This window comes from Eubalaena glacialis, chromosome 3 (genome assembly GCF_028564815.1).
Source record: "Eubalaena glacialis isolate mEubGla1 chromosome 3, mEubGla1.1.hap2.+ XY, whole genome shotgun sequence".
NCBI classification, from domain to species: Eukaryota; Metazoa; Chordata; class Mammalia; order Artiodactyla; family Balaenidae; genus Eubalaena; species Eubalaena glacialis.
In genome coordinates, this window is record NC_083718.1 from 169,235,425 (window position 1) to 169,263,183 (window position 27,759).

At 54.4% G+C, this 27,759-nt stretch overlaps 1 protein-coding gene across 6 annotated transcripts in view; it reads right to left on the reverse strand.

Annotated features, from left to right (window-relative positions):
* NHSL3 (NHS like 3) overlaps positions 1 to 22,174 on the reverse strand; it is a 28,327-nt gene extending 6,153 nt beyond the window's left edge. For 2 of the 6 annotated variants that reach the window (XR_009700400.1, XM_061184530.1), the window contains exons 1-3: positions 21,827 to 22,174; positions 412 to 585; positions 271 to 326 (exon numbers count right to left, since the gene is read on the reverse strand). Coding sequence is in view for 5 of the 6 variants with exons in the window: in XM_061184530.1 (XP_061040513.1) it covers positions 271 to 326; positions 412 to 585; positions 21,827 to 22,058 (462 nt within the window). In the remaining variant the exon portion in view is untranslated. Of the gene's footprint in view, positions 1 to 270; positions 327 to 411; positions 586 to 2,502; positions 2,587 to 11,894; positions 12,096 to 21,826 lie in introns of those variants that run through there. The other 4 variants (XM_061184531.1, XM_061184532.1, XM_061184533.1 and 1 more) reach the window with 4 other exon arrangements.
* Positions 22,175 to 27,759: the final 5,585 nt, after the last annotated feature.

The window sequence follows — 27,759 nt, forward strand, 5'->3', positions numbered from 1 at the left end:
CCCAGAGGCGTGAGTGGGGCTTACCTTTGCCTCCTCAGGCTCCCCTTTGTAACTTCTGACTCAGATTCACCCCCCACCGACCTGCCCCAGCATCACCTAGCACTGAGCAGGCATCAGCTAGAGCTACCCTGGACCAGCCCTTGGGGGTATCTCGTCTAGCCTTTCATGATACAGAAAGGAAACAGATCCGGAAGGGTTCAAAGACATACTTGTCAGAGGTCAAGCAGGGAGAGAGGAATACATCAAGACTGAGCTGGGGGCATGGCTCACCTGGATGCTCTGGGTGTCTCCATGGTCCCAGGCACCCTTGTTCAGTTTCTGTTTTTCTGAAAGGCATCAGAAAGGTATGTTGAGCTAGGCCCCTGACTTTGGGAGCTGAAAGTAGCGCTGGAGAGAGGAGGAGGAGGTTACCTTGGTGCTGGAGGGAACGGAGCCCCTCCTGGGCCTGCGTGTGCAGCTCTTCCAGGTGAGGCGGTCGCCCACTGGGGAAGAAGACATTGTCCTGGTGCTCATCCACTGCAGACCCTAGCCCCTGGCCTGGCCCCACACTTAGTCGTTTGTCGCTCTCAGCCTTGGCAGAGCCTGCTGGGAATGGAGGAGGAAGGAAAGTGAGGCCCAAAGGTATCTGGGCCCTGGGAAGGCACAGGCACTGCAACAAGGGCACCCACAGTCCCCAGAGTGCACAGGGCACCTGCACATACATGCAGTGCCTACTTCCCCCAGTCTGTACTCACAACCCACAGTCCTGGGGTATACACTCAATATACACAGCCCCCAAGTACATACACGAGCTATAATCCAAGTGTACATATATCTGAGCACCCACACCACACAAAGGGCCCCATATAGGGCATCATACCCAGGGCACACATGCCCACCATACATGCACACAACACCCACAGGCTTCATTCAATATGTATACAAACACATAGCATCCAAGTAAAACCACATCTGTGTACCCACACCAAAAGCACACCCAGCCGCCACATATACACATGACACCCACAGTCCCCATTCTGTATATACACAAACAGTACCCAAATATACACACAACTGTCACTCAGGGCCCCATGCAAGACACTCCAGTGTACACATAGCCCATAGCAAATACATTTCTCTTGTCTCCAGATCCTGAGCTCCACTTTACAGGAAAACAAACCACCTCTTTGTACACCCCATTGGCCCAGGTCCAAGAAAAAGACACATGGGACACTAGGAAGGGGTGGGCACTAGCAAAGGTCTTAACCAGATTCCCAGGAAGTCCTGGGGTGTGGGCTAAACCAAGGATATGGCCACTTGGGTCCCCTACTCACCCATGCAGCTGTCCCTTAGTGGAAGGATAGGCTGGGGAGGGGAGAAGAGGGACCCCAGCCATATCACTCCCCCTGAGGCAGCTCCAGCCTCTCTTGGGGAACAGTCCCAGGTATCCCCCTCTCCTGGAGGCCCAGGGCCCTGGTGCAGAGGAGCCAGGGGTCCATTACAAAGGATACTGTTACAGGCCCTGCCCATGGAGGAGCTGGGCATCTAATCCTGGGAATAGGGGCTGTGTCAGCACTTTGCAGCCCCAGCCCCCCTTTAAACGGAACCCACAACATAAGCAAAAGCTCTGGCAGGGTCATGTGACCTTGGCAGCACCTTGTGGAGGGACAGGAACAAAACAAGCCCTTTAAAGGGCCATGCCCCAAGATCAGGGTCTTCAGTTCAGACACCTGAACTGCCCTTTCCACCTTCCTCAGCGCATTCTTCAACAGCCAAGCTCCTGCCCAGGGAATCCTCAGGAATCCCACAAGGTCAGAGCTAGGAGGTCTCTCAGTGATCCTCCTCTCCCCAACCTCCTGATTTTACAAGTCCACAAACAGGCTCAAAGAGGAAAGGTCTTGCCTAAGGTCACCCAGCAAATCGGAGTCAGAGCCAAGACTAAACTCCAGGTTCCCCGAGGGGACTCCTGAATCACACTCAAACTGGGGGCCCTCTGGCCCCCACATCTTAATCTAGGCCTGAAAGCCCAGTTCCTAGGAGGAGGAGGGCATAGCGCCCCCCCCTCAAAACTTCACCCCCAGGCCTCTAAACACGATTTCCCTGATCTGCTCCCCAACTTCCAAGGGTACTACTTTCCTTTCTACTCTGCTCCCCACATCCCATCCTCCCACACACACTGAGCTGACCCCGGAGCGGGTGCACTACCTCTTGCAACTGAGGTATTGGGGTGTACCCAGTAAAGCGTGAGTACCCCTGGAGGAAGGCAATCTTGCCCGAGGACTGCAGGCTTCAAGGTCAGAGACACCTAGAGCCATCCTCTGAAACACAAGCAGAAATCAAACAAAGGCAGTAGGAAAGCTGCTGGACAAAGGCACTGAGGCGGACAGGGGAGTCTGGCCTCATTACCAGCCCTCATCCCCCACCCCATTGCCTTCCCCGGCCTTGATCCCCCATTCTACATAAGGGTCTGGCAAATGGGGGTGTCGGGGATCCCTTAACTCCCCCCCAGCCACACCCACTCACCCTTCTTCTTGAAGAGCCCGAGGAGCGCCGGGAGGTGGCGGCCCAGGAACACCACCATGACTGCCGGCGCCACTCGGACCGTCCCCTACGTTGACCTCTCCAGAACGCCGGGCGATGCCTTCACTATAACCCAGCGCTGAGGGGATGAGTCTGCCCGCCCAGCTGCCGAGCGCCGGCTCCAGGCAGAGGAGGGGGAGGGGCTACTCTCCAGGTCCTCCTCCCACCTTCACCACTGATCCCGCCCATCCACCGACCCCGCCCCTCGAGTGCAGAGCAGGAGCAGGCACCTTCCCAGACTCCGACAGGGAAACCGAGGCCCGGAGTCTCTGGGTGCTCGGCTCGTGTGCAAAGGATGACTAGGAGGGCCTAAGATACTCAATTCCAGGGGCAGCCCACTACCCCGTCCCCAAGTCCTTTTCTAAACAGTCATGAGCCAGAGCTAAGGCAAGGGTCCCGGCTGCCAGATGGTGGGTGCAAGAGCCACTACACTAGACTTGGCATGGTGCCCACCCCCAAGTCCTCCTGGCTGGTGAGGGTGATTCCCTGGGGAAGGAGCTCACAGCATGGAGCAGCCAGGCAGAAGCCCAGGACTGCCTGGGCGGATGGCAAGGACACTGGCAGAGGTCCCTGGAGGAGGAGCCAGCCCAGGACACAGTGCTGGGAAGCCAGGGAGATGCCCAGAGCAGAATCACAGTGGCTGGTGCTAACAACCCCTCACACGTATGTCCAGCCCCAGACTTTCCAAAGGATTATCTTCCCACTTTAGTAATGTAACATCAACAGCCAGAAAAGCACTGTGAACTCTCCAAGGTCACACAACAGAAGCAGGCCTTCAACACAGACCTCTTGCTCCTCCAGCCCAGGATTCTTCTCACTGGTCTCACTCTGTGACTCAGTGACTCTCTTGGATCACCAGACAGGGAGAAAGGAATTAGCCATAGGTGAGGGCAGTAAGAGTGGGGGGCAGGAGGGAAGGTACTTGGAGGGAAGTCAGGTCCAGGTTCAAATCCAGCTCCATCACATACAAGTCATGACCTCACATGGAAACAAGGCTAATAACTCCTCTTTATAAGATTGTTGTATCCATTCATTTAATCAGCAAATATTTATTAAACTAGTACTAGGGGCTACAGCTATTGGAAAACTTTTATCTTGTTCACCAGTATATCCCTAGTGTCTGGCACATACTATGAGTTCAATAAATATTCGATGAATACACGAATGAGGTAAACTGGCAAAATTTTAGATAGTGAGGGCTGAGGAGATGTGACAGGAAGTGGGTGACTTTAGGGGGCATCAAGGAAAGGCTATTGGAACTGAGACCTAAAGAAGGAGCCAACCACGGCAAGTGCTGGGCATACAACCTTCTAGAAAAAGGCAACAGCAGGGACTTCCCTGGTGGTCCAGTGGCTAAGACTCCGCACTCCCAATGCAGGGGGCCCGGGTTTGATCCCTGGTAAGGGAAATAGATCTCACATGCCGCAACTAAGAGTTCGCATGCCGCAACTAAAGATTCTGCATGCCGCAATGAAATCCCATACGCAGCAACGAAGATCCTGCGTGCCGCAACTAAGACCTGGCGCAGCCAAATAAGTAAATAAATATTTAAAAAAAAAAAAAAAAGAAAGAAAGAAAGAAAAGAAAGAAGCAACAGCAAGCATAAAGGTCTTGAGGCAGGAGTGATGGGGTGGTTTTCCCAGAACAGAGAGGAGGCCAGTGTGGCTGGAATATGATGAGCAAGGGAGAGAATGGCAGGAGATGAGAAGAGGCAGAAGCCAGGTCAGGTAGGGCCCCAGAGGCCTTGGCAGAGTCTGGATTTTATTCAAAGAACCCCAAGAGGTCAGTACTAAAGGTTCAGCTGAGTATTGACGATGTTAAAAGAGATTCCCCCTGGCAACTCCAAAAAGAGTAGTTGAGGGACTTCCCTGGTGGTCCCGTGGTTAAGACTCCGTGCTTCCACTGCAGGGGCATGGGTTCCATCCCTTGTCGGGGAACTAAGAGCCTGCATGCCATGCTACGCACTGCGGCCAGAAAAAAAAAAAAAAAAAAAAAAAGAGTAGCTAAGACTGTGGAAGAGAAGGTCTGTGAACTATAAAGTGCTGTCCCCCAGACTCACCTGAGGACACCCCTCTCTCACAGCACCTTTCTCTCTCTCTGAGTCCCTAGGGATCTAAGAATTCACAATGGCTCCCATGCGGCAAGATCCTCCTACTAGTCCTTCCCCATTTGCTGTGCCACTTCTCAGGGACCACTCATGCAGAGAGCTGAGCCTTCGCTCTCTAGAGAACAAAATTCTGTGGGGCTAGATAGTATATATCCTCAGATCATTGAAATCTAAACAACACTCTTAAGAAGTAGGCACATTTTTTTTTCTTGGCTGTGCTGTGCGGCTTGCGGAATCTTAGTTCCCCAACCAGGGGTTGAACCCAGGCTCCCGCAGCGACAGTACTGAGTCCTAACCACTGGACCGCCTGCGAATTCCCAAGAAGTAGGCACTTTTATCTCCATTTTACAGATGAGGAAATGGACACCAGAGAGGGCAAGCACTATATAAAGCTGGTAAATGGCGGGACAGCATTCACACTCAAGACCACTTGAATCCAAAAGCCACGTTCTGCCCACTGTGCCAGCTACAAACCTGATCTCCCCTCTGAAGAAGGTTTGGATGACCCTACCATCCCCCAAAATTTGAGGTTTCTTGACCACATCCTCCCCTCTTCCCTCCCTCTTAGGCCAGACCCATCCATCCCTCTTATTAGTCCCACTCAAACAGAAAAGAGCAGTAGACCGACACTTGTAGGGTGATTAATTCATGCCAGGCACCATGCCAGGCGCTGGTGGAAGGCAGTCTCTACCCTCACAGATCTGACAACAGTCCTTCGAGGCAGGTACTCAAAGATACTCTCCTGGTAACTGACCTGTGAGGCTCACAGAGCCAGGTGACTTCCCAAGCTCTGGCTGGTTCCGAAACTGGAGCCTTCAGCCATGCAGGACAAAGGCATGCTCAGCTTCTCCCAACCAGGGAAACTAAGGGCTGAGCTCTGCTAAGTCAGGGGCGGGGAAACATCAGCTCATCAAGGTCCCAGGCCCATAGCTTGCAGTCAGGGTCACAGCTGCAAATTCCCCAGCAGGATCCAAGGCTCTCACACTTGATAACATCTGGTTCCCCCAGCAACACCCGTCCCACCGCCCCCAACCCGCGCCTTGGCCAGAGCCTGAGGTCCCTCTGAGCCACCCCAGGCGCAGGTCTACACACCTGTAGCTTGTTTGGGGAGAGACTCAGCAACCCGAGTCTCGGATGGAGAGCATGCACCTCACAAGGAAACTGAGGCCCAGGGAGCGGAAGGACCTTGCCTAAGGCCACACTTGGAGTCCGTGTTCCAGGACCTTCAGCCCCAGCACAGTCCAGAGGTGCAGCCTGGGACTGAGGCTCACCACGCAGCCTCCGCCTCCCCTACCTGCCCAGGGGAGGAGGCTTCCCGGATCTGAGAAGACACCTTGCTCCAGGCCACGCAGAGCACACCAGGAAGCACACCTGCAAGTTCTGGAGGGAGCTGAGATACAGACCACCAGCAGAAGTGTGCAGACCGCACCTCCAAAAAGCCTCACTGGGGCCATCCCCCACAGGCGGGCACTCTCACCACCACGTCCACAAAGCACACCCACGCCTCCCTAGTCCACGCCCTCCCCACACCCGAGCCCCACTGCGCAGATTCACGCAGGGCCTTACTGGGTGGCTGCGCGTACACTAGGGCAGATGCATGTACCCACCGCTCTGGGGCCCCCGTGAGCCTGGAAACAGAGAGAAATAGGAAAGGGAGCCCCTGCCCCCGCCCCCCCAAGGCCACGTGCACCTGTGCGCATGCGTACACACTGTCTTGGCAACATCCTCCACGGGATGAGGCCTCAACCTGCCCCATTCCAGAGCAAGGGGCGGGGGCTGCGGCGCGCCCTGCAGCCAGGCCGGCCTGACTCAGGGGAGAGGAATGAAGGGGGAGGGCACAGCTGCCCAGGTGGCCTTGCTCTGGAGCCAGGATTCAGGGTGTTTGGAGGCCCCTAAGTCTCAGCCCCTCACTCTTGTACTGGGGGGCAACAAGGCCCAGAGGGGACCCGGGCCTTCCCATAGGAGCAGAATCCAGAGCATGCGTAGATTTTATTCTCTTAGAGGCAAGACAAAAGGAAGTGAATATAACTCTCAGGCGCAGGCGCTTTACAGTTCTCGAAACACTTTCCTCTTCTACTGTCTCGAAGAAAGCGAACGAGAAACCTGAAAGGTAGGTGTGAGTTCCCGTCTTACAAATGAGCACAAGCTGGAGGGACAGTGACTTGCTCAAGGTCACCCAACCAGGAAGTGGCCGAGCCCAGAACCTGGGTCTCACTGCAAACGCCTTAGTGACCCTAAGTCTCAGGAAGTTAAGGGGTTGGCGTGGGAGGGAGGGGGCCATAGCCTCAGTCACTGCCCAAAGTGGGGGAGCTCTGCACCCCACTTCTGCACGAGGGGAATCTCCCTCCTACCTCTTCTCACTGCGAAGGCCCAGCCTAGCCAGGGCAGAGCTGACAGGCCGGTTCTAAGGTAAATATTGGGGGGTAGGGAGGCCTGGGACAGGAAGGGGAGGATCCCATCCTACAGGCGCCTGGGGGAACGGGCAGTAACACAGGGAGGAATTAGCTACCATAATATTAGTAAATGTCATAATGAGTTTCCGGGTCAGTATCTGCTGCCGACAGTAACGTAATAATCTCTTTCGGCCAGGGTGCGATCCTGACTTTCCAAAGCCCTTTCCTTTGTTCCTTCAAGGCATGATTATCCTCATTTCATAGATGCCGGAGAGGCAGCCACCATGAAGCCAGGAGAGAAAAAGCCTGGGAGTCGGAAGGTCTGGATTCCAGGCTTTGGACAAATGAATCAGCCTCTCAGGGCTGCAGTCTCATCTGTAAAGTGGGACTAATACCCACCTCACAGAGTGCCTGGGAAAGTTAAAGCCACGCAACCAAGTGTAACCACAGTGTTGTCATCAGAGGGAGCCTCTGCCTATCCAGGTGTGGGGGCCTTTTCACTTTCAACGATCATAAGCCAGCATTTGCTGAGTGCCAACTGACTGAGACACACATGGTCTCACTAAATCCCCCTCACCATACAGAGGCACTCCCCTAGGGTTAGTGACTAGCCCAAGGTCACACAGCTAATAATGGCCGTGAGCCCAGCTCATACTGGCTGCTGTTCTTCCCATGCCCCTAGAGGCCTCCTCTCCCATCCACTTCTGGAGCTCTCTTCAAATCTCAAGTGGAGTTGAGAACCATTATTAAGATAAGGTCTGATAAGGGACACTTAACATCAGCTTCCTATCAGCTCCTCAGTGACCTAGCCCTATCTGGCAGCCCTAACCGCCCCCTGTTTGGGAGGAAAGGGAATTCGGAGCCCACGCCAGATATCCCACTGCCCTGGGAGTCAGAGGTCCTAGGCCTCAGCTCTCACTGCCCCTCAGTTGAAGCATGATCCTGAATCAGGCACTGCCTTCTTCTGGGCCTCAGTTTCTTCATCTATGAAGTGGGACGGTTGGGGAGATGATCTCTAAGGAGCCCTTGGCATGTATGATTCTGCCGCTAGAAGGAGGGGAGTGGTCCCTCACTTTGGGTCAGGACCTGGGGCAGCAAGGGGGTTCAGCTTATCTCAGATCCCTCAGACCAGAGAGGGCTGGGCCAGCCCCTTATCTGGAAGCCCAGGGCTCCCACAAGCAAGTCTAGACATACAGTTGGTCACAAGTCTCCCCACCCCAGTAAAGGAGAGGAAACGGGAAGAAAGGGGGCAAGGGAGGTAACAGGAGCAGGTCTTCTCCCAGCTGCGGCCACTGGTGCTCTAGGTCCAGAGGCAGGGCAGAGTCTGACTCCACCAATGACTTAGTCCCTTCCCTCAATCTCATCTGCAAAGTGGGAACAATAAACCCTATCAGGAGGAGGGCCATGTGTGTAAGCCTGACAGTATAATGCATGGGAACAGGAAGAGGACAGAGTGCTGGGGGTGCTCCTTGAGCTGCCAATTCACATCCTCCACCAATCCTCCATACCTCCCAGGACCAAGTGCCCAGATGGCCTGGGGCTGGGAGGGTTGAGATGGATTCCTGAGAACCAAGGCCAAACAATCCCAGCAGGTTACAATGTCTTTGCAGCAGTGAGGAGGCCTCTCCCTATTCACCCTCACCCTTCTCTATGGTCCAAGGGCATTTGTAACATGGGACCAACTCTTCCTTGAAACTCAGTTTCCCCTCCCACTGCCCACCAGCTCCCTCTCTGAGCTCTTGGCGGCTTCAGTGCTTAGTCCTCAACCCCTGCCCTTCCTCCACAGTGCTTCCTCCACCTGTGCACCATACGGAGTCCAAATCCCCCAGGGCCTCAGGCTTTCTTCACCCGGAGGACATGCAGGCCCCTCCATCATAAGAGGATATCCATCTACACCTAAAATAATTAAGAGCACAGGCTTTGGAATCTGACAGGCTTGGGTTTGAATCCCTGTTCAGCAACCTCCTTGCTGAGTAGCCTTGGACAAGTGACTTAACTTCTCTGAGCTCCAGCTTTCTCATCTGTAAAATGGGAAGAATAGCTTACAGCTTGTAAGACCGTTGGAGGACAAATGAATTAATCAAGGTAAAGGGTTTAGCATAGGGTTTATCTCTGCTGCCACCCCCAGCCAAGCAGCCTCATGCATAGAGCCTTCACAGCACTCTCTGGCCCATACTCTCAACATCTGATTAATCCCAGGTCCTTCCTATCACTTCTGCCACCTCCTCCGCAGTGTCTCTGCAGCTGCCACTCCTCTCCACTCCCACAGCCCTCAACCTGTCCCCAGCCCTCACTCCATCAACCTCTCCCCTGGATTACTGCAACAGCCTCCAGACTGTTCTATGAGCTTCCACTCTCACCACCCCACCCCCCAACCTGTCCTGCCTGCACTTGCCATCTTCCTAACATACCACTTTCATAGGCTCCTCACTTGCTCAAACACCTTCACTGGCTCCCTTTGGCCTGTAGACTCCAGCCCTCTCTGCTTGCCTTGCGTTCTTTCCCCCATCCTTTCACAGACTAATCAAACGAGTAAGTACTCAAGCCCCAGTCCCATACCTGGACCTGTGTCAGCAGAGGCTGAAGCCAGGGAAGCCTTAGAATCCTCAGCACAAGTAAAAACAAAGAGATTGAAGTTTTACATTCACTTTTTCTCCTCCCAGGCACAAGGAAGAAACCTCAACTACTTTGCTTTCCAGCCTCCACACTCAGTCTCAACCCCATGCCTTTGCTCACGACCATACCCCAGAGCTGAAATGCATCCCTGGCCAGGTTCTCTTGTCTAATCAACAATTCAGGACTAATTCCAACCCTACAGTTACTTCTTTAATACCAGCTTCCCAGTTTCCTAAAACTGACCGCAACCCAAAAGCCTTTTAACATATAGCCTAGAATATTCCCTAGCCCCCACGCTTTCTTCTATGTTGCCTTGACATTGCTTTCTGGGTTTTTAGGAACACCTTTAAAGCCTGGTTGACCCTTGAGTTGCAGCAGGAACTGGAAGAGCACAAGAGATGCTAGAAGCCCCAGGCCTCTTCCGTAAGGGCTGGCGGGCAGATTATAAACACAGCCCTCTTAATCTCTCTCTTCCCCACCACAAATGGTCACAAGTCTGGATCCACAGTTGGTTCTCAGGAAACCATCAGATTAGAGTGGCCATACGAGGGCAGATGAAGATTCCCCAGCCCCAGCCCCACCCCCTTGGTGCCGATTCCAAGAGGAGAGACAGGTGGGCACAGCCCAGATTTCAGGATTACTGGGACAGGGAGACTACTGGAAGGTCCAGAAGTCTCTCATCAACCCAGCTTCTGAGGAACCTCAGAGAGCCTACCAGCATTTAATTAATCCTTCTCCAAATAGTCATGATTATTCTTCAAACCACTTCAGGCAATGACCTTGGACAAGCCCACCTTCTCTCTCAGTCTCTTTCACGACTGTAAGGGTCCCAAGAAGTCACCTAAGCTAAGCTGCCCTAATTTCACAGACAGGCCTCCCTCTAGGAGCCAGGGAGGTCCAGAGAAGTGAAAGCAATCTGCTCAAGGTCACAGAGCCCATACCAGAGCCACACTGAGAACCCAGACACCCTAAATCCCAGCCTAGGCCCTTTCTATTGCCCCCTGCATGGAGGGATGAGATCATCAGGCTCAATTCAGAACCTCTAGGAATGTAGGCCATCCTGGGAAGTCATGGGTGGATTCTCCCACCACAGGAGGGAGGCCCCCCAAGCCACCTTCTCCGGGATTTTCTCATTCCCCAAAACCAGCAGATACCCGACTCTGTTGGAGACCCCTTATCTTGTGGGGTGGGGGGTGGATCACCACCCTGCCCCTACCCCATGTTTGGATTCACCAGGCGGAGGAACTAGGCACTCTAGACAGCCCCTCCTCTAACACCCCTTGGGACCCGGGGATACCCTGAACCGCCACACCCGCTGGGGGGAACCAGGAATCCTGGCTCCCAGCCTTGGGGTTGGAGGCCTTCCCAATTCTGCCCCCTCCCCCCGACTTGGAGGATGGAATGTGACCCGCGGACAGATCCCGCAGCACGCCGGGAAGGGCTGCGTTCCAGCTCGGTGGCTGCACTGAAAGGGGGGGATGCGGCAGCGACCACGGGGACCGCGGGTGGGGGGGGAAGGGGGACAGAGTGAGGCAGCGGCGGTGCGGATGGGGGTGGGGAGGGAGCCCAGAGAACCAGTCCGACTCCCGATCAAGCCAGATGGAGGCGGCCCGAGTCTCCAGCCCCTGTTTCCTGCTTCTCCCCTCCACCTTTGTCTCCCCTCCCTCCTGCAAACTTTCAGCCTGTGCGGGCTAAAGCCTGGGGAACAAATGTGCGTGCGTGCGTGCGTGCGTGTGTGTGTGTGTATAAGTGCTTTAGGATCTGGCTGGTTATGCAGTTTTGAACCTGTGTGTACATACGTGTGCCTAAGACGATGGGCAACTGTACCTACATGAATGTGTCTGAATCTGCCACTGCGGTGGTGTTCGTGTGGCTGGGTAAACCGTATACATAGGTATATGTACCTGTATCTCAGGATCTGTCTCCCACAGCGATCGTGTGGGTGTGAATGTGTATGTGATTTTGTGTCTGCATGTCCGTACATCTGAGTGGGTGTTGTGTACGTGACTGTAAATTGTGAACATGTACATGTGCCCGCCCGCGGGTATTCGTGCGTACATGTGTCTCTGTCTGCATGTGAGGGGTGGGGTCTGTGCGGGGGATTCCCGGCCCCCCAAACTCACACCCAACAAGCCCCAGGAGGGGGCAGCAGCGGCGGCGGCGGCTGCGGCAGGAAGACCCTCCTCCCCGCCTGCCCCGCCCCCACCCTCAGCCCCTACCTGCCGGCCGCCTCGCCGACCGCCCGAACCGCCAGAAGCTGCGGGCCCGGGGGCCGCTGGGGGCCTTCCTCTTGTGGTGTGAGTTGCCCATGGTGGGCGCGGGAGCCGGCGCGGGAACCCTAGCGCAGCCCTCCCAGCCCGGCAGCCGGGCCCGCAGCCACAGGAGGGAGGCAGAGAGAAGCGCGGGCGGCCACCGCAGGCGCCCCCAGCCCCAGCTCGGCCACGCCCCCGGGCTCTGCGGCCAATGGCCGGGGCGAGGGAGGGGCCAGAAGAGGGGCGGGGCCTGGAGCACATCCCGTAGGCTCCACCCCTCTGAGGATCTGGGAGACCTGCTGAGCCGCCCCGCCCAGTGCTCTGGGAAAGGCCGGGCCTGTCCAGGTGGGGCTGACGGATCGCTCGCTCTCCCAGGCCAGGGGCTGCCTCTCAGGACTGCAGTGGAACCAAGAGAACTAGGGGCCCAGGCTCCAGACAGGCGAGGTCTGGAGCCTTGCTGCTGCTAGGGCCCACCAACCACCACCCCGTGAGTGTCACGTGTCTGTGTATCGCCTGTCTCTGCTTGTTTGTACAAATACATCTATCTGACTGTATTTCTGTAGTAATGGTGTTCAAAATAACAATAGAACCCTTTTATATAGCGCTTCCTATGTGCCAGGCACTGTGATAACTGCTTTCATGCATTACTTCATTTCACCCACAAAACAATTCTGTAAGGTAGGTACTTTTATCATCTCCATTTTACAGATGGGAAAATTGAGGTTCCATGAAGTCAACTGATTAGCCCAAAGTCAAACAGCATTAAGCTACAGAGCCAGTACTCAAACCCAGACTGAGTCCAATACCCACTGCTCCAGGCTACCTACCCCACCACTTTATCTGTGCCTCTCCATGACCTTGAAGGAGGGCATGTAATTGGGCATTTGTATTTGCGTTCTTGAATGTGGCTGTGTAGTTGTGTATCTGTGACCCTGAACATGTGGGTTCCTCTCTGTGTCATCACCTGTGTGTGACTGCATGCCTGTATCCATATAATTGAATCTGTTTACATAGGTTTGGATGTGTGCTTTTGTATATTTGCCTATATAATTGTGACTCCCTCAAGCTGGCTGAATATCACTGCTTTTTGTGTATTTGAGTGTGTAATAGTCTGCTTGAGTGCATGTAAGTGCATGTAAGTGAAAATGTTTGTCTATAAGACTGTAATTGCATGTGCTTTTCTGTATCAATATGACTGTGCAACTGCTGATATACCCATATCTATCTACCTTTGGGGGGCGGGGTATGTATAAGTAATGGAGCATATAGGTAAACATACATGAAAGCACATGTCTGTGTGCATCTAACCCTAACTCTCTCTCATCTCCCCTTAAATAAGTCTTTGTTTTTCAAAGCCCAGGCCAAGGTTCACCTCTTCTGAAAGCCTTCCAGGTTGTGCAAGGCCCCCACATCTTTATATTCTCACAAGTGCCCTGTGTCCAGGGACCTGCCCAGGACCCCACATACTGGGCAAGGACTCTCCTTTACGATCACTCTGCCATCTCTCCAACCAGGGGCAGCATGGTATAGACAGAGAAAGAGCACTGGGCTGGAAGTCCACGGCCCTCAGTTCTAATCCCCTTACGGCTCATCCTTTCTGCCACCGGGGCAAGCCCCTCCTCCACTACACCACGATGCCTCTTATGCCCAGTGGCTCCAAGACACCCTGTTCCCTCCCTGCAAAATGGGAGAGTTAAAGCTGAACCACACCCTCCCTGAGGCCCATCTCTTGCTAAGAGACTGAGGTTGACAACAGTGCAGTCTTTGAGGGGCTGGTATTTTATTCATCCACCCAGAAAATACTTGTTGAGCATACACTGTATACCACGCTGTGTGCAGCAGGCTCCCTGCCTTGCACAGAAAAGAGGGTCCTAGTGGCAGAGCTGGATGAGATCTCAGAGATCTGCTGGCCCAATTCCCTTAATTTACAGGTGGGGAACCTGAGGCCCATCAAGGGGAAAGGTGGTATGGGGGGGGCAGAGAGAACACTCAAGGGTAAAGTCCAAATCCCTCGGCATGCATTCAGTGAGGACAGGCATGCAAAGAGCTTAGAAGGATGTCCGGAGTGTAGCAGGTACCTCGGCCTTCACAGGAGACCTTGCAGGAGCTGCCCCCGCTCACCAGTTCAGCCTCATCTCTGACCACACCCCTTTCATTCTCAGAGCTCCAGCCACACACAACTGCTTCCTGCTCCCCAGTGCACACCTACAGGCCTCACACATGCTCCTTCCTCTTCCACCTCTGCCTGTCCTCAAGGCCCTGCTAGACAGTGTCCTCCTCCATGTCCTCCTTGACCCCCCCTCCTCCCCCAGCCCAGTTCTTGGGGCTCCCACAGGCATTAATGCTGTCCGCTGATACAGTACTGATCACACCTCAGGGCTGCCCGGCACCCTGTGTAACACCAACCCAGCACTTGTCTCAAGGCAACAGTTTGCTTTGGTAGCTCCCTTTCCAACCAGAAAACAAGTTCCTCAAGGACACTAATCCTCTCACTCCTCCTAGTAGCCCCAGGCTCAGCTTAGTGTCTGGCACACAGTAGGTATCCCTACGTGTTGAACAGAAACTGGCAGAGGTGGTGATGATGGCACCTTGAGCACTAATGGAGGTGAAGAGGCACAGGCAGGAGAGTCCAAGGCACTCTCCCAGTCTTACCTTCTTTCACTACAAAGGCTATGCTTGCTCCCAGATCCAAAAGGAAGAGTATTACCAACGAGTCAAGTGCATGGGAGAGCCTGGGAGAGCCTGGGGTAGGACTGGTGGGAAGAAGTAGGTGGTATGGTAGGCATATGGACCAGAACTCCTGGAACCACAAGGCAGGGCTTGAGTGTCTCGTGACCCTCCTGGAGGATAGTAGTAAAGGCCTCGGCTGGCTAGGGGCTTGGAGGAGAGGGTATCCTTAAGCAGGCAGGAGGTCCTACTTGGAACAGACCCCACCAGCATCCTCCTGGGAAGCATGCACTTTGCCAGAAGATTCAGGGTTTAAACCCTTGGCAGGCTGAGCTGTCTCCATCTCCCCTCCATGCCAGCACAGAGCACCCCGTGAGTGCAGCTGACAGCCTTTGGTGAAGCGGCCCCCAGGACAGCGGAACACTAGAGCACAGAGTCCTGGGGAGTATAGTCATGGGGGAGGTGGACAACGAGTTCATCCCTCCTGCCCAAGGAAGCTGCTTCCACCCACTTCCTCCCCCAAATCAGCCACAGGACTGGAGGTGGCCGTCCGTGGGTTCTCCAGATGGGAGGCAGAGGTGTGTATACCTGCTCTCCCCACCCCGCCACATTCACTGCGGCCTAAACAATATACAATGCCTCCTCTCATTAGTTTTCTTCAGCATGTGACATGCCAGGAGCAGCTGAGACAGCTTTGAGGGTTTGGGGAGAGGGGAATTTCCGAGGGGCGGGTGGGGGAGGGGAGGCGCTCCCCCTGCCCTCTGCTGATGACAGATTAGAGATTTTTCTGGCCACAGGGTATATCCGCCCCAGAGCAGCAGACCTCGCTGGCGGCCCTGCTTCAGGGGCAGGAAAGGGAGAGTGGTGGGGGGAGGGCCCCCCAGCCTGAGGGGGATTTCCAGGAGAACCTGGGCCCTGTGCCACCGGTGGGGATCCAGGGCCTCCGTGAGGAGGGAGGGGGAGAGGCAGCTGGACTGGGCCCCTGAAGGTGTCAGAGGTAAGGGAGGGGATGGATGAGGCCTTCTTGGCCTCGGCTTCCTGCTCCTCTCATCCCACCCCTGGTCGAGGCCCCTTTCTGGGACGGGATTTTCCATTTGAAGTCAGAACAAAGGAGTGGGGAAGCTGAGGTCAGCCTGGCAGGTGTGGGCTCCTGTTCCGCCTCCAACACTGGTTGGCTGTATGACCTTGAGCAAGTCACTTCCTCCTCTGGGCCTCAGTTGCCCATCTGTATGTACCATGAGGGCTCCCTGTGACATCTCAGGCTATCAGCTCTGAGCGCCCAGGATCCGGAGATACCCATGCTCTGGGGGCCCATATCAGATTACCCACCTATCACCCAAAGCCACTTAGTGCCAGGCCCTGTGCTGGGCAGGGCAGAGGGAAAAGACAGTCAGCCCAGGGCCTGCCCTCAGGATGTTCAGAACAGTGAGGTATGGTGATGCCTGTGCCCACGGAACCTGAGAGCCAGCTGGTCCCAACCCCCAGCAGGAGCCTTGCCTGGTTCCAGCTCTGCAAATCCCTCAACCCCAGCTTCCCCTCATTCTTCCATTTTAGCTCACGTCACCTCTTGGGGAAGCCGTCTTTGATCGCCCCCTGGGATCACTCTGTTCCCTCCTTAGTCACACTTCTTGACCCTTAATTACTTGTTCAATGTCTACTACCCCCCTCAAACTGTGAGGTTCACAAGGACTGGGACCTTGTCTTTCATTCATCCCCAGGACAGAGTCTGGCACATAGTAGGTACTTATTACCTAATATTAAATACTTAATAAGTATTTGTGAAATAAATTAGTGAGACACCCTCTCCCATCTGGACCCAAGGCAGACAATGCTCATCACTTCAGAGGGGCCTGGAGAAGGTGGACCCAGACTCCCTTACGGAAACCACTCTCCCACTGATGTATCCCACAGCAGAGGGAGCCCTGCCCATATCACATCAGTCAAGGCCCCAGGCTAAGGACACTGAGATGCCCCTTCCCAAGAAGCAGGTGACCAGAAAAGCATATCCTGGGACTTCCCTGGTGGTCCAGTGGTTAAGAATCCACTTTCCGGGCTTCCCTGGTGGCACAGCGGTTAAGAATCTGCCTGCCAATGCAGGGGACACGGGTTCGAGCCCTGGTCCAGGAAGATCCCACATGTCGCGGAGCAACTAAGCCTGTGCGCCACAACTACTGAGCCTGCGCTTTACAGCCCGCGAGCCACAACTACTGAAGCCCACACGCCACAACAAAGAGTAGCCCCTGCTCGCCGCAACTAGAGAAAGCCTGAGCGCAGCAACGAAGACCCGGTGCAGCCAAAAAAAAAAAAAAAAAAAGAATCCCCCTTCCAATGCAAGGGACAAGGGTTCAATCCCTGGTCGTGGAACTAAAATCCCACAGGCCGCAGGGCAACTAAGCCCGCGCGCCGCAACTACTGAGCTAGTGTGCTCTAGAGCCCGTGCACCAACTAGAGAAGCCCGCGCATTGCAACAAAAGATCCTGCATGCCGCAGCTAAGACCCGACACAGCCAAATAAATAAACGAATAAATAAATATTAAAAAAAGAAAGAAATGCATATGCTGTTCAGCTCCAAATCTCTTGAGCACCCTGCTCCAGAGTCTGGGGGCAATAATTTCCCCAGGAGTATCACAGAGATGATAACACTGGACCAGGCACCAAATCTCTTGAGCACCCTGCTCTAGAGTCTGGGGGCAATAATTTCCCCAGGAGTATCACAGAGATGATGACACTGGACCAGGCCTTGAGGATGAATAGAAGTACTGGATAGAAAAGGGAAGGTAAACACATACTAGGTGGGGAACAGCACATGCAATGACACAGAATGTGGAAATACATGGAGTGTTTATTGAAAGGCAAACAGATACCACCCGGACCTCAGAGAGGCAAAGTGACCACTAACCAAAGTGCCTTTGGGTCCTCACTTTGCTTCAGAGCTACACAGGCCCCTTCCTCAGCAGGGAGAGTTGGCAATATCCACCCTGCATTCTCCTCACCCACCTTCCTATGACATCCAGACCACTGGGTCCCGATGTCGTGTCCATCTGACTGGCCAAAGGTAGGCTCTCCTTCCCTGAACATAGCTCCCACCCCCAGTCCCCCTTCCAGCTTGCTCCTCCAGACCATTCTCAAACTCAGAGAATTCTAGAATGAGAAAGGGCCACTAATGGTCAGAGGTCATTAAACCCCATCTTTATTAAGACAGACAGTGTCATGCCAAGAATGGGGCAGGACTTGGCAAAGCAGAACTCAAACGCAGGATTCTCTCCATAACCCCATGCCCAGCACAGCTCTCCCTGAGTGAGTGGCCAACGTTCATGGGGTTAAATCTGCTGAGCCTGGCAGGGTAGCTCCTAAATTCTCACTATCAGTATCAGAGCCATCCCCAGCGCCCACCCCCCAGCCACTGCCCACTGCCTGAGAGAAACCTTCGGGAGGGCTGTATACTCCTTTCCCCAAAGTTGATCCTAAGCTCTACAGCAGTTACTCCCCTCCAGAGTCAGAAACACATCCAACCTCATATTATCTTGTTTGGAGAGTATGGCCTCTGGAGACACATTGAGTGGCTCTGTCAGTGCTACGCTATGTTCATCATGTCCATGCAAGTAAGAACCTTGCCTGTCTTGTCCCAAATATTTGCATTACCCTGACCAGTGCCTGACTATATAGTAAGGAATATGTCTTTCTCAAATGAATGAAGCTGAATGACCTTGACCAACTTACTTTCACCCTCTGGGCCTATTTTCTCACCTATAAATGGTTGTAACTGACCACCTCCCAGGTTGTTGAGGACAACAAGGGAAAACATTCATGAAAATGCCCGGCCAGGGTCTGGCACATAGCAGCCTTCATGTTCCCCTTCAAATTAGCCAGCACCCTGCCCTCCTTCCACACTCTGCTCACCTCCTCCAGGAAGCCTCCCCCGATTATCTGCCGGGTTCCAGTCCTGGCATCTGTCCCAGAAACACTTCCTCCCCACACACTTGTCTAGAGTCCACATGATATTTCTGAAAAATATGGATTCCTGCTTGTTTGTTTGTCTGTTACTTTTTCTGTGCCTGAGTCCTCCGCTGGACAAAGGAAAGACTCCACCTTCTGTGGATCCCCCCTCAATAATCATCATCATCACGGGTATCTGAGGTGTAACCAATGAGTTGTTTTCCAAACATGAATCAGGATAAACTTAGCTAATGCTCAAGTCCTCAGCATCACAACAGCAGCAACCTGCTCACATCTGGGCCATGCTCCACAGTTCACAATGCACTTGCATGTCTGTTTTCTAATTTGATCCTTGAAACACCCCTGTAAAGCCAGGATTTGTTATCTCTATTTTACAGATAGCAGAACTGAGGCTTGGAGGGGTTAATAACCTGCCGGTGTCACATGGCCCGAGAGGGACAGACCAGGGCCCAGGACAGAGTTGTCCTGTCAGCTTCAAAGCCCATTCCTTCCAGACTGGGTCCTTACAACTCAGGTGAATAAACTCACAAACACAATAACAGCAACCCCTTACATTTCTATGGTGACTTCACTTTCAAATAATTTTCACATCCTCTTTTGTGAGAATCTTGGAAAGCTCACAGAAAGCTCACAGACCTATCAAGGATATGTCCAGCCGGAAGGTTACCCCAGTGAGAAGGTCCCCTCTCTTCCAAGAGACAGTAATGGAAACAGTGAGGCCACAGAGAAGTTGCTTGCCCAGTGTCACAGGGCTTGCTAACCGCTGGGCCAGGATGTGAACTCTCATTAATTTGCCTGACTCTGATACTCTTCCTACTCTATCAAGTTCCCTCACTTTTCTCTGGGCCTCTTCCCATCTGTACAATGGGTTGGATGAGAAGATCTTTAAGCCTTACCCCCTGGTCTATGTCCTTGGGAGAATCATGAAAGCAGGACCAGTTTTGGAGTCATGATTTGAGTTCAAATCCCAGGTGGGCAAATCAATCGCTCACTGTCCCTGAGCCTCAGTTTTTCCATCTGCAAATGGTCGTAAATGATAATGGAGGTAAAGGATGCAGGGCAGGGGGGCGGTGGGGGGGTTCCGGCACATTCAGAAAAATAAATGTCAGACTTCCTCTCTTTCCTTTCTAAGTCTGTGCAGGGCAGTGCGGGGAGCAGGGGGGTTCTGGAAAACAGAGGCTCAAAATCTATCCCAAGCTCAGTTTTCCCTTTTATAGTAGGAGACTCAGATTAAGGAAGCCAAGACCTGCATCTATGGGTCTTTGGTTCAGCAACTGGGAGCGGGGAGATAATGACCTCCCTAGCAAAGGCCCCTGACCTCCCAGGAATTTTCTGTGTGTGCCTCCTCCCCATTTCCCCCAATCTTCATTCTAAACATTTTCCCCAGAAATAGTTAAGCCTTCTTCGGGCTTCCCCTTCCTGACCAGCGGTGCCAGTGGAGATTAGAGAGATTGGATTTATTTCTCTTAATAAACAGAAAAGAAGTTTGGCCAGGCAGGTGACAAGGAAACAATTGGAATAATAGGAGGTTGGAGCAAAAGGAAGGACTTCCTCCAGACATACCTGCGGCCACCCCCAGACCTGGGGAAACAACAGCCAGGGGCAGGGAGGTGTTGCCCATGCACGTGGTCCCAAATCAGGTCGACCGGCTGCCCAGAAAGCCCAGTGCTACCCAATACCAAACACAAGGCAGGGGGAGGCCTGCCACTGACCCAATGACCCTTAACCCAGACTGTCCGAGCAGGGACCTACAGAGTCAGCTTTTCCAGCCCCTGCCCCCAGGCTGATCTCCCAGGGGAAAAGTTTCCACTGCCCTGGGGTACGCCACTAGCCTTCTATCTCTAATCCTGACAGTCTGACCACAATCCATCCTGCTGCAATTCTGACCCATGCCCCCTTGAGTGTGACAGGGATGACTTCTGACTGAATCCCAGTGGGGCAGCCCTGGGACAGACTTCATGTATTGTGGGGACTGCAGAGCCCTTGGAAACACCCCTCATGCAAACCTTCCCATGGGGCCTGGCCCAGTCATCTCAGCCCCAGCACCCAACTTGTTTGTGGCTGGGCTGCAGGGGAGCAGGGCCCATATCCAAAAGGAAGATCAGGCCGGATGCAATCACACAAGAGGCCTTTCACCCTCTTCCTGACCCCTAAAGTGTTCCATCTAATTATCCTCCAGAGGAGGTGGTTAAAGGACACTGGGCGGGTAAACACAGGTGAAATGGGACGGGCCTGCACACACCGCCATTTCCTCACCTCTAGCACTGCAGCAGGAGCACAGGAAAGGTAGACTTCCTAGGACGGCTGGCCCCAAGGGAGCCCCACCCTCTTGCAGAGACTCATGCCCTCCCCCTCAATCAGGAGACAGAAACAGAGAGGAAGATGAGGGAAGAACAAAGCAAGCGGCCAAAAGAAAAGTGATTCCAGTAGGGATGGGCCAGATCAGCCACCCCTCCCCTCAGGCTGCCCATCCATCAGGCCAGAGGGAGCCTAGAGGCAGGGAATTAGCTGTAGTATACTTCAGGTACCCACCGCTGCCCCAGGTACAGCCTCTCCATTAATGGGCCTGTTTCCCCCATTTGCAAGCACACTTCCAACACAGGACCGTTTCTACCACGGTGGGGGGAAGGAGTGGTGGGTGGGGCAGTTGGCTCAGATCCTGAGCTCACCACCCCAGGAGGTGGATGTTTGCGGTTTGGCCCAGGTGAGTGGTGAGGGGGGCCAGGTAGGAAAAGCTAACACTGCTAAGAACCTAAAGCATGTTATGCTCCGTGCTGGGTCCTCTGTGGGGCTGGAAACCCAGATCCACTTCGATGGCTGAAACACCTTTTGAGTGCAGCTGGCTTTCCAGACCCAGAAGAACCCCCCCACCAGAGATGCAAGGCCACGTGCCTCTCCCATTGGCCCCAGGCCAGAGTCAAGACTCTGACCCCCTGACTCAGCAGCAGAGGGCAGAACCTGAGTGAGCCTGGGGGAGGGGGCACCGCCTCACCGTCCCAAGAGCCGGGCGCCAGCACTTCCTGCTTAAGCCAGGGGATTCCTGCCCCCTTCGGGGGGTCCTCTCCATCTGGAGCGGGGCAGGGCTGAGTCTGGGAAATTCTGGGGGCGGGGCGGGCCAGACTGGGGGTACTCGGACTGAGCCCCGGGCTCTTCGCTCCCCAGGCAACGGCGCCTAGGGAGTCACCACCTCCGACACGCCGTGGACCCCCAGAGGAGCCACCCAGGCCGCACCCTCGGCGCCGCCCGGCGCCTGCCCAGGTGCCCGGCCGCCTTACCTCGGCCTTTCCCCTTGGCCCTCCTGGCCTTGTCGTCCGCCTTCTTGGCCCGGGGGGCGGCCGGTTCGGCGCCCTCGGTCCCTGCCGCCTTCTTGCGCCGCTTGCCCCGCAGCCAGCTGAAGGCGCGGCGGAGGCCAGACACGCCGGAGCGAGACTTCTTCTTGCGCGGGGGACCGCCCGGGCCCCCCGGCTCTTCGGCCGCAGGTGCGGCGGGGGGCGCGCGGGCCGCCATGGCTCGGCCGGGGGACCCGGCGCGAGGGTCAGGCCCCCTGAGGCGGGGCGCCCATGGGCCGGGGGCGGGGGGGCGGGCAGGCAGCCGCCGCGCGGAGACGCGCCCGCAGAAAAGTTTGGGCGGCGGAGGCAGAGCGGGCGAGGAGCGGGGCGGGCGGCGGGAGCGGCGCGGGAGGGGCCACGGGGCGGCGGGCGGGGCGCGGAGGCCGGCCGGGACGGACGGTGCCGGGAGGGAGCGGCCGCGGGGCGGGGGCGGCGCTGCCTGCGGCCCCTCCCCGCCTCCTCCGGCCCTCCGGCCGGGGTCCGGGAGGTCGGGGGCTAGGGGAGGGCGAGATCCGGTGCCGAAGGAGGGTGGTCCCGAGCCCCCGAGCCGCGCCTGCGGGCTGGGGCCGAGAGGGCGGGGTCGCGGGGCGGGGCGGGTCCGAGAGGGGGCGGTACCGAGCTTCCGACCCTGCGGGGGCACTGAGGAGAGCTGGGTTCGAACAGAGAAGTACGGGGCCGAGGATGGGGGTGCGCAGGGAAAGGGGGGAGAGAGCTGTTGGGGTTGGACCCCAAGAGAATCTGGTGCCCTGAGTTTGGTCCGGGACGAGATGGGGGATTCTGGAATTCTTCTGCAATAAGGGAATTCTGAGAATGCTTTCCAGGACCCGGGCAGTACTGGAGGTTTTACTCTAGAGACAGACGTCAGACCCACCCGAGACCTGTGACCGACAGTGGGTCTTCCTCTCCCATATGGCGACTGTGAGTCGTCCCTTCGCTCCTTTCCCCTTCCTCACCCCACCTTCCCCCAGCCTCCATCAGTCCTCGGTGTGGAGCTGGGACCCATGCCTCCTGGGTTCCTGCTTCATCCTTGGGTGACTGGGATGAGGAGAGCCGTGCCTCGGTTTACTCTTGGGCCAGGCTGGGAGTCCCCAGAGCACTCCTGCCTGGGTCTGAATTTTCCACTGAGATGCTCAACACTGATTAGAGCTGATCTTGGATTGAACTCACAGCTTTATAAGGTGCTTTGAGATCCTCTGCAGGTGACAAGTGTGACTGAGGAAGCTGGTAGGGAAAGGAAGCCTTTAAGAATCATGAAAATGCTGTGCTTGTTTCCTCCAGGCTTCTGGCTCTTTATTATAGCTGACCAGGCACTTTCATATCATCTGATCCCACAACAAGCTCTGAGGAAAGCAGGGCAGGGAGTGATACCTCCATAGTACAGAAGGGAAACTGAGGACAGTGATTGCCCAAGAGCACAGAGGTGGTCAGAGGCAGAGGAGCTAAGATCGACAATCTAGGTCTTGTCTCTGCCTGGTCCCCAGGAGCTAGAAATTGCCCTAGGGTCCAGCTGTGGGTTCAGGGCTCTTAGACTCCCTCTCTGGGTCCCCAGAAGGGCATCATGATTACCCCACTGGTTAGAATTTGTCTTCATCGCCCAACTTGACCCAGGTCAAATAGCTTTCTCCTGGTTCTCACCCAGCCCAGTCAGCCCTGCTGTAGTATAGACAACACTCACTATATTATAGAAGGATTAGAGTGTGCAGTGTGACCTCTCTAACCTGCCTTAGCCCCCGAGTGCCCCCAGGGGCTCAGCTGTGGCAAACTTGGGCCATCACTGACACCTCCCCCCCTACCACCTGGGGGACCTGGGGGACCTGGGGCAGATCACTGTCCTTGCTGGGCCTCAGTTTCCCCTCTAACCACCATTCATTTGGTTTCTGCCCAGCCCAGCACTATCCCTAAGGACCCTACCTCTCCTTCCATTGGTGAGTATCAGAGGAAAAGTGTTATAGGCAGGGCTGAGACTTGGAGAGAGAGCGATGCACAGGGCCTTGGCCTGTTGGATAGTCTGGATGCATTGGTAGGGAGGAAAGAGGAAAACAAACATACTCTGGCTTTTGGAAGGGGCGATCAGGAGAGGAATGTTGGGCAGTCTTGCCCACCACCAACCATTTCAGCACCTCCTTTCTTCCTGGTGGCCAGACTGGTTACACAGTTTGCAGAGCCCAGTGCAAAATGAAAATGCAGGGCCTTTATTCAAAATTTATTAAAAATTTCAAGAAGGCAACGGCAGAGCATTCAACCAAACATGGGGCCTTTCCGAGAGCAGGGCCGTGTGGACTATGCCCATGAAGTTGGCCCTGCCAGTGGCTCATATAATTCCTCAGCGAAAGCTTCCCTAGAAACACAACCCCGAGGAGTCAACTCACAGATTGGGTCCCCTGATTGGGAGAAGAGGAGAGGAAAGGGGAGTGGGGAGAGGTCAGGTCTGTGTTCCCCTCACTGCTCCTAACTCCAACACCCAGACATTCTCACCTCCCATCTCCAACCACCCGTCAGACCAGCAGCCCAGCTTTCCTGCTTGTCCCCTGGCCTAATGGACAGGCCTGCTTCTGAGCCCCTCAGGGCTAGCTGGGAAGGGCTAGCCTGCAACGCTGCTCTCTGGATTCATGATTGCTCAGCTCAGCTACATTTCTTTGCTGGCCCTCTGGGCAGCTAAGGAAACTGACTTCCCAGCAGCCCCTGTCGGCAGGGCCCAAAGTCCATCCTGGAGCCAGGCTGTCTCCTGACCAGGAAGGAAGCTGCCAGCCTGTCCCCAGGGAGGAACCAGCAATAACCAAGCTTGGGGCTACAGCCCCTGAGGCCATCCAGCTTTGCTCCCTCTGTTTTTGTTTTTCTTTTTTCCTTTTTCTGGCTGTGCCACACGGCTTTCAGGATCTTAGAAGTGCAGAGTCCTAACCACTGGAACGCCAGGGAATTCCCTGCTCCCTCTGTTTTTGGAAAACCCAGGACCACCCTATGTTGCCCTCACACCCATCCTACACTTCCTGACCCCCCTCCTTGGGAGACCTGCCTCCCATAGGCTCCAGCTTTGTCCCCTGCTAGGCCTGGCCTCCACCTACAGACTCCAGACTAAGCAGCCAGGCCGAGGTATGGCTGAGCCTCCCTCATTTTACAGGGAACACCAGGAAGGGAAAGAGTCTGTAAATCACGCAGCTGCAGGTGGGAGCACCTGTGGCTTCCCTCAGTTCTTAGACCAGTTGGAGGGCAGAGCAGTTCTGCAAAGTCGAGGATGTTGCGAGATTAATAGTCCTCGTATTCCATGGATAAGAAAGCATAAATAGAGGTGGAGTGACTTGCCAACAGGCACACAGCTACCTCTGGGCAGAGGTGAAATTTAAAACTGATTTGTGTTGTGTGTGTGTGTGTGTGGGGGGGTGTTTTCTAATTGATCACTTGCTTTGTGCCCCTGTCCCACCCCTGCTGCTTTCAAGGGTTGGCAGTTAAGACCCTGGAAAAGCAAAGTATTTATCCTGGGGCCACAGCTGGGCCTCCAGGAACCTCCAGAAATGTTCTGCTTAACTTCAAATGCACCTGTATGCATCTTTTCTGGGGAAAGGGTCCACAGCTTTAACAGATTCTCAAAGGGGTTCCTGTTTCAGAATGAACTAAGAATCTACGCTTTGATCCTTTTCAGTGGGAGAAGATAGAAAGGGGCTCCTTGTGTCTGATGCCCTCTACCTCTTTCCTCCCTAACCTGGGGGCAGGGGAGACCCTGCAGGTCTCATCCCCACAGTGGACACTCCTGTGCCCCCTACTCTGTGGCTCCTGGCATCTGTGGCAGCGCGTCAACATTTCAAACAACCTCCCTGCTGAGGTCTTCTTTGATCCTCCCAGCATCTCTTAGAATCAGGCCCCAAGCCTAATTCCACCCATTTTCCCTGCTGGGTTGAGAGGTAAAATAATGCCCAAGGTGTTAGTGATGTGTGTGGAATGGAGATGGAGTCTTGTGGGCTCTCAGCTCTGAGTTGCTGCCAGCTCCTAGGAGGCTGAGGGAGGGAAGGAAAGAGAGAGAGGAGGGGGAGACAGAGAGAAAGGAAAGGTTGCTGTTGCCACTGCCCAGTCTCCATTGTGGAATGAATTCTGATTCCTTGCATTCTTTCAGCCACTATCTCCTGAGCACCAGCTCTGTGCTCCAGGCTTCCAGACTGACCAGCTATTCTGTGATCAGACTGTCACTCTCTGAGCTGTACACAGTGTAGAAAAGTGGGTTTCAACCTTTTTCTTTTAGCAGTGGAACTTTTACTTTTCCCCGCAAACAAAAGCCCCCTGAATTTTATCTGACAGATAAAAGCAATGCTTTATACATATGAATTTATTTTTACAAATCAAAATGTATAATCTTTACTTAACACAAAATAAATCAGCAGGAACAATGCCAACATTTTGATGGACTAAAAATTTGAAATCCTGAGTTACAGGTGTGGTTATTGTTTTAACAGAGAGCCAGCGTTCAGTTTATTTCTGCAGCAGTTTCTTTTAGTCAGTAATTAGAAAATACTACACTTCATAGACAAGCAAGGGCAAATGGTAAGAGTTTTAACATCTTGGTAGCAATGTCAGGAGAAGCTTTATCTGAGGTCCGCACAGAAATGAGTTATCCAGCCAGCCCAACCTAATGGCTTGTTAAAAGTTAGCCTAACAAGTTTCTCATCTCGGTCCTGCCACTAACTTGGTGTCCTTGGGTAAGACACTTGCCCTCTCTGGGCACCAGTTACCCCCATCTGAATATCTGATTTCACCTAGAAAAGGAGAGTGTGAGTGGAGGTACTGGAGTGGGTTGGGGTGTGTGGGGTGATGCATCGAGCATATATGGAAACTTCATTACTCATCCTCACCGCCCACCCCCATCCCAGTGCCAGACCTGAAGAAGGAGCCACAAAACCACTGAACTGCCCAAGTTCAAAGGCAGAGGCGAGTTGCCATGGAGACGTGCTTTGTTTCCCAACTGTCTGGCTGCATCTGACAAGCACAAAAGCTGGCCAGATGGACACTGACCTAGGCTGAGAGAGCCAGGATTTCCTGACCCCCAGATCCACAGGGCTCACTGCTCTCCAAGGAGGGAGGTCAGTTCTCAGTTCTCACCCCCGAAACAGGGGCATGACCAGCCTGGTCTGCCAGCTGATAAGGCTTCCTGTTGGGAGCTGCTGGGTGGGGACTCCAGGTGTTTGCAGACACCCACTCCACCAGTCCTGGGCAGCAAGGCTGGCCCTGTGCCCAAGGGCAGGGCTAGGCGGGAAGTGCCCACACTCAGGGCCTTCTGGAAGCTGGGAGAGGGGTCAAGATGTATGGGGCCCATGATCGGAAGGAAACAGCTGGGTGTGGATTCTCAGCAAGACCCTCCACGCTCACCATCCACACAGGGGCTACACAAACACGCCGAGACACAAACACAGGTTGACAGATCCACATGCACACCAGTTTACCCTGGCATACTCAGATACATGGACACACACCAAGACACAAACCCAGATACACACTGACACCTCTGAGTACCCATAAACACCCAGGTACACTGAGACAGCCTGATATCTAAACACATGTAACCACACACAGGTACAGAAACATACCCAATTATACACAGACATGCTGACACACACACATACATACACAAATGCTCACATTCCCAGATGCACAGACACTCATACTGTCATCCACTGATACAAAAACAACACACACAGATACCCACTGGCCCATAAATCAGAGAGAGATATACAGAAGGCCTTGTCACATAAATATAAACAAACAGTTACAAATAGCAGCACCGATGCACAAAACCCAACACAGATTCAGGCAAGAGGAAGCGAAGGGAACTAATACTTGGTGAGGGTCCATTCTGCATAGGCAGCATGAAAGGAGTTATATCTGTAGGATCTTCT